The sequence below is a fragment of the Arachis ipaensis genome, chromosome B02, assembly GCF_000816755.2.
Source record: "Arachis ipaensis cultivar K30076 chromosome B02, Araip1.1, whole genome shotgun sequence".
Lineage (NCBI taxonomy): Eukaryota > Viridiplantae > Streptophyta > Magnoliopsida > Fabales > Fabaceae > Arachis > Arachis ipaensis.
Window position 1 is genome coordinate 18,876,082 of NC_029786.2, and position 6,524 is coordinate 18,882,605.

At 34.6% G+C, this 6,524-nt stretch overlaps 1 protein-coding gene across 2 annotated transcripts in view; it reads left to right on the forward strand.

The window, feature by feature from the left end:
• The window catches only part of LOC107625017 (casein kinase I), a 7,456-nt gene extending 1,946 nt beyond the window's left edge, over window positions 1-5,510 (forward strand). The window contains exons 1-14 of one of the 2 annotated variants that reach the window (XM_016327528.2): window positions 113-902; window positions 1,024-1,064; window positions 1,762-1,831; window positions 2,075-2,223; window positions 2,313-2,408; window positions 2,584-2,654; window positions 3,042-3,103; window positions 3,231-3,294; window positions 3,395-3,479; window positions 3,948-4,074; window positions 4,185-4,261; window positions 4,353-4,416; window positions 4,573-4,691; window positions 4,801-5,510. In XM_016327528.2, coding sequence (XP_016183014.1) covers window positions 827-902; window positions 1,024-1,064; window positions 1,762-1,831; window positions 2,075-2,223; window positions 2,313-2,408; window positions 2,584-2,654; window positions 3,042-3,103; window positions 3,231-3,294; window positions 3,395-3,479; window positions 3,948-4,074; window positions 4,185-4,261; window positions 4,353-4,416; window positions 4,573-4,691; window positions 4,801-5,169 — 1,470 coding nt within the window. In that variant the 5' untranslated portion in view covers window positions 113-826 and the 3' untranslated portion in view covers window positions 5,170-5,510. Of the gene's footprint in view, window positions 1-112; window positions 903-1,023; window positions 1,065-1,761; window positions 1,832-2,074; window positions 2,224-2,312; window positions 2,409-2,583; window positions 2,655-3,041; window positions 3,104-3,230; window positions 3,295-3,394; window positions 3,480-3,947; window positions 4,075-4,184; window positions 4,262-4,352; window positions 4,417-4,572; window positions 4,692-4,800 lie in introns of those variants that run through there. The other variant, XM_016327529.2, reaches the window with a different exon arrangement.

Sequence of the window (6,524 nt, forward strand, 5' to 3'; positions counted from 1 at the left end):
ATATTTTATGAAAAAAATAAAATTTATATTTTAAAACAAAAATAACATTTTTCAAAAAAAAGAAAACAAGATTTTCTTATTATAATCTCTCTCTCTCTCATACATGCACATTTGTTTTCTGCGGCCATTCCTTTCTCTCTCTCTCTCTGTTTCTCTCTCTTCAAACCAGACAAGACACAGCTTCCTCCGTTAATCCTCCAAACTTTCTGTTTTTGTGGAAACTGCCTTTTTGTCTCTTCCTATCTCTCAATCCAGAACATACCCTTCAATTTCATCTTCCAATTTTCCCCCTTTTCTTTTGCATAAAGTTCATTTTTTCTCTCTCATAATTTTCTTTGTGCCACCATCAAGTTCTTTTCTTTCTTTTCTTTTTTTAATCCCCCTCCTCCTTCCTCTTATTCTCCTCCTCCATGGTCAATGGGGTCCTGTTTCTTAAGGGCTTCAATTTTTGTTGAACTAGGTTGATTCAATGGGGTTACCTTTTGGAGGAATGTAGCTGGAGGAGGTTCTTTTTATGCTATGAATAAAGAATTTCATCCTCATTCGTTATGGGGATGATGCAAATTCCATAAATTTGATTCAATCTTTTGTTCTTTCAAAATTTATTTTGTTTTCTATACAAGCCAATTTAGCTTTATTATATCATCTAGGTTCTCAATTTTTATTGGGTTTGGTTGGAAATTGGAGGCAAGCTTGGATTTTTTTTCTTCTTTTCTTTTTTCGTTTTGGACTCTGGTGAATCTCTGTTGTTTGGGATTGTGCACAATCAATTAGTGCATTGAGGCACACAAAATTGAGCAGAAAAAGGTCATAGCAGTTGATTATCATGGATCATATTATTGGTGGGAAGTTTAAACTTGGAAGGAAAATTGGGAGTGGGTCTTTTGGGGAGCTCTTTATATGTATGTTCGTTCTTTTTTCCTTTTTTTTTGTTTTTGTTTGTTTTGAACTAATTAATTTGATTCTTATTATATTGTTTTCATGTTGATGTTAACATATTTCTTCTTTTGTTTCTTATGTTAGGTGTTAATATACAAACTGGAGAGGAGGTTGCTTGTAAGCTGGTATGTTAAAAAATTTCTGCTTCTTTTAACCCTTTTCTTAATCTTTTCTTATGATGGTTCTAAAATTTTTTATTCTATCTTGAATGTATAAAATGGATAGTATGATTCTCCATGGGGTCTTTTATTATTTCTGGTGGTAATCATTTTGTTAAGGTTGTTTTTCTTAATGAGATGGGGGTTCCTAGTTTCCTACTATGTATAAGGATGCATGAAATTTAGCATGAGATAATGAGTTTAACTTTTATCTGGATAAATAACAAAAGAAATGGCATGCCGTAATGTTTTGTTAACTTGATTTTGGGATGATAATGGATGATCAAGGTTTAACATAGATCAATAAGGTAGTGTTCGGTTATTGCCTAAGACAGAGGAGACAGAAACTAAGCCACTAAGGACAAAAATATGTTTGCAGAAGGGGATGGAAACCTGGATAATTTTTAGGATAGTTTCATTACTTCCAAAACAGAGAGGGACACAAGAGACATATCCTGGAGATGATTTTTAAACTAATTTTTGTACCTTAAAGTGAAATGTTAAATGTAAATTTGTATTTACTTTGTAATTTGTTTTACGGCTGCTGGATGCACACTTTGGTTCCCAATGTTAAAATACAATTTACTTTGGATTATGAATCATGTTTTACTGCCAGATAATGACATTAGTTTGCTCATGATATTCTGTGGTTTGAATTTCTCAGGAGCCTGTGAAGACCAGGCATCCACAGCTTCACTATGAGTCGAAATTGTATATGCTTCTCCAAGGAGGAAGTAAGTCTAGATCTATTTATTCTTTTAGTATTGGGTGTGCTAAAATTATTATCTAACTTAATCGTAGAAGTTTCACGGGGAAACCAAAAATGTTTTTGCAGTTGTTAGTAACATGCTCCATATTTTAGTCTTTTAATTGGTCTTATTTGTCCCCTCCAAACAAAGTGAATAAGAAAAATGTTATAAGACCATGAAGAATGTCTCATTTTGAGTAATCTAATATGGTTCTTTTCCTTCATGTAGCGGGGATTCCCCATCTCAAGTGGTTTGGTGTTGAGGGAGACTACAATGTCATGGTTATTGACCTCCTCGGTCCAAGTCTAGAAGATTTGTTTAATTATTGCAACCGTAAGTTCTCATTGAAGACAGTGTTAATGCTTGCTGATCAATTGGTAAGTCTAATCAGCAACGATTATCCAAGAAGGCACCTTAGGTAGTGATTTGAAAGTTTTAGTTACCTCATTTTATTGTTTGATTGCAGATTAACAGAGTCGAATATATGCATTCAAGAGGTTTTCTTCACCGGGACATAAAGCCAGACAATTTTTTAATGGGCTTAGGCCGCAAAGCAAATCAGGTGTGTTATTTTTTCTGTATTTACACTTTTTGTTCCCAACATATGAATAGTTTATATGCTTACTCCCTAACTTGTATAAATTTTATTTTTGGATGCGTGAAGCATAACTCCGTTTTTCTGAGCATGCAAATTTGAGTTCTTCTAACTATATATCATTTCTGGTATCTTATTTCAGGTATACATTATTGACTATGGCCTTGCGAAAAAGTATAGGGATCTTCAAACTCATAGACACATACCATACAGGTTAGTGTCCTCATTATTTCAAGATATTAAGGTTCATTATTTAAGTGAAAACTTGAGCAAAACAAAACATGTAGTCTTAATAATTGCATGATCTTGGTATTTAATGTATGTGCGCATGTGTGCGTGTTTGTTTTTTTGGCATCTCTTTAGCCAGCTTTAATGCCATTTCTAGTGGAAACTGGAAAGTTTAAAACTTAAGTTTTTGTAATATTAGTATATTTTATCTAATTCCATCAAACTGGGTTCCACAAGTTCCACTTAACTCTTATAGAAGAGTGCATTATGCGAATCCAAACCCAGTTACCCAAAACAGGGACTTAAGCAACCTGGGATTTGTATTCAGTTTCAATATTTGAGTAAAAAGTCATGTTTGTCTTCCTTGAACAGGGAAAACAAGAATCTTACTGGTACAGCACGCTATGCAAGTGTCAACACACATCTTGGAATTGGTGAGTGCTATTATTGTACAGTTTATTCTTTCTTTTTCTTTTCCCTGTTGATAAAAATTAGAAGTGGGTTATTACATATAGTATTGAACGTTTCCAATTATCTGATTGCACTTTACTTTTCTGGCAGAACAAAGCAGAAGGGATGATCTGGAATCTCTTGGCTATGTGCTCATGTACTTCTTAAGGGGAAGGTAAGATAATCGACCAACATATCTTTTCTACTCGATACTGGAGTTTGGATGTTATTACAATATATTTTTAGTACTATCACCTTGCATTTTGTTTTTTCAGTCTTCCCTGGCAGGGACTTAAGGCTGGCAACAAAAAACAAAAATATGATAGAATCAGTGAGAAGAAAGTATCAACTCCCATAGAGGTATGAAGAGTAGCTAGATCCTTTTAGACTTTTCTCGATAAAACTAGCAGGTGTTTGTTTCAGTTGAATAATCACCTTCCTGAAAAAATAAATCAGGTTCCACACATTTGAATAAATCTATAAAAATAATCAGAATTTTATTTTAAAAGAAAAAAAGAAACAAGTTTTCAGCTTTTTCAATCATGTTGAAGATTTGAGCCTCAAAATCACTATTTTTCAAAAATGGAAACAAACATACCCCCAAACTGTTAATCTAGATCCAGATTATGATGTTAAAACTAGATTAGGTACATAGACCTGATCTTCAATTGTTTGATGTCATGGAGGTTAATTCTTAATCCTGTCTTCATTGCATTTGAATATGGCATTTGGCATAACCAGTAAAACTTTCCCTCTTCCTTTTTGCTTCTGTCTCAGATCAGATCTTAATCTTACTGGTCTTGTTGAATTATATGCTTGTATGAACAGGTTCTCTGCAAATCATATCCTGCTGAGTTTGTATCATACTTCCATTACTGCCGTTCTTTGCGGTTTGAAGACAAGCCAGATTATTCATATCTAAAGAGACTTTTCCGTGACCTGTTTATTCGAGAAGGCATGTTAATCCAAAACATATAGTTTGGAGGATCCATTCAGTATATTATTTTGAAACACGAAGTATTTTTTTGTGTTTGTAAATTAATCTGAACAATTTTGTTGCTGTAGGCCATCAATTCGACTATGTTTTTGACTGGACTGTACTGAAGTATCCACATGTTGGCGACAGCAGCTCTAGAGGGCGGGTTAGCACTTTAATCTTTTTCTTATTTTATTTTTTTGCTTTCTATTTACTTATTTTGATGGTTACTTAACATTAGTTGTCGCAATTAACAGAATGGTGCCGGCAAGGCAGCTATGAATGCTGGGCCAACTGCATACAAACCTGAAAAGATCTCAGGTCTGTTCTTTTTCACCTTAGTACTATTCCAGAATATAATAGTTTTAGACCATTCTGCCATCATTATCTTTCATTGCTTACATCATAATGAAATTAATTAACCTGTCTCAAATTCGAAAAGTATATAACCCTGAATCATGTGCATGCTTCTTTTAGTTGGAAGAGATAGCCGAGAGCAATACGATGTATACGACCGGAGGAACCAAATGACTAGCCCTCCTGTTGATCACATGAGATACAGAAGTTCTGACGATGTAGCAATACACAGGGATATGGTAATATTTTGTTTCCTTACTTTTCTTTGTTATTATTAACTCATTGCTGAAGCTATGCATCATTTATTCAAAATTTCTGACGTTTGGTGGCTTTACCTTGTATTGACAGCACCATGATGAATATGACGAATACAATACAACTCGTTATGCGAGCACTTCAAGAAGGGCTATAGTCACATCAAATAAGCATGTTTCCTCAGGCGACTATGGTTATGCTGGGATGACACCGAGTAGGGGCTACGGTGGGATGACCCCAAGTAGAGGCTACGGTAACCCTGGCATGACCCCAAGTAGGGGTCATCCCACCGGTCATGCCGGTAACCCTGGCATGACCCCGAGCAGGGGCCATCCAACCACCACACATCGGATTCAACCTATTTATGAGACCAAACCAGCAACTTTTACTCGCAATGGATCTACAAGACGCCAGCGTGATGAAACTCTAAGGAACTTCGAGCACCTTAATATCAGGAAGTAATCAAGTAAAGGGGGTGCACCTTGTCTTCTAAACTCCTATATTGCCCCGGGAAATGCTCGAATGGATTTTATTCAAGAACAATCTCAAGCATTGTTGAAAGAATCAAAGTTCATGTGAATATTAGTATATATTACTGAATCAACAATGAGGTCATTAATGGTCATTAATGCCATGATCTCTTAAACCTCACCTTTTTTTTTTGTTTCCGACCGGGGGACTATTTTCTGCCCCCCATGCTTGCCCCTGAAGGTTACAATGTGTTCTTTAAAAAACATGCAAAAGGGAATCCAACAAGATTCTTGTTATATAAAAATATTTTATTATTATTATTATATATACTAGATGAAACTGAGTTGTAGCAAGATATGATGATCATACAGTGTTATTGTCGGTTGACATGAGGTCCAACACTGTCTATATAATGTTTATTACCACCTACCCTTTGAGAAATTGAATTTATTGAGAAGCTTGCATTTGGTTTCAAACTAGAAAATTCAGTGTCATGATCTTTTACATTCTTATACATTTCTTGTCAAGAAAGGCGCGTACATTCGACTCACATTTGCAATCTATGGATGTAGAGACTAGAGAGAGATTTTCTGGCTCGGTTACTCACTTATTTCCTCTAACAAAAATGTTATTCGTGTACTAAAATCAACTATTAAAATTAGCGACCAATATATTTGTGTATAAATACATGTGTGATTTAATTTATATTTTCAATGTGTATTTATATTCCAGCATGTATTTTATACTAGGAGCTGATTTTGGTGTACACGTAGCATAGTTCTTCCTCTAAATGAACGTAAAAGCACTAGTTTTCAAAAAACTATCTTTAAGGACCACCTTTGGGTTGGTTTATGTGCTGATTTTTTTGCTTGATGTTTAATGATCAATCTATAGTTCTACATGAATACTTAAAATGTATGAACAAGATATGAAGCCGAGGCTTCAAGAATCAACACATGCTGATGCTTTTGGTAAGGTGTGATAAAAAATAAAATAAAAATAAAGAGCTGAAATTGTAATGCATCTCAACATAAATGGGGACGTCATTTTTTTATCACCCAGAACATACAACAACTTAGTAGTTTTGCGTAGTTGCATTTACAGATAGCATCAAACTTAGTTATGATGTTCTGTGATTTAATGTTCTTTCCATCCCCAATTACAAGTACTATGGTATATATTCTCTATCTCAGCTTAGAATCCATTCCATTACATTGAAGGAGTTATGGAAAGAATTTACAACTGAGTTTAATGGGAATCATAATCTTTGAACAAAATATTATGGGTTTCTAAGAGCGGCCAAACGTTCCTCAAGTTCATCAATGCCAGAGCCGAAAATGCATCAA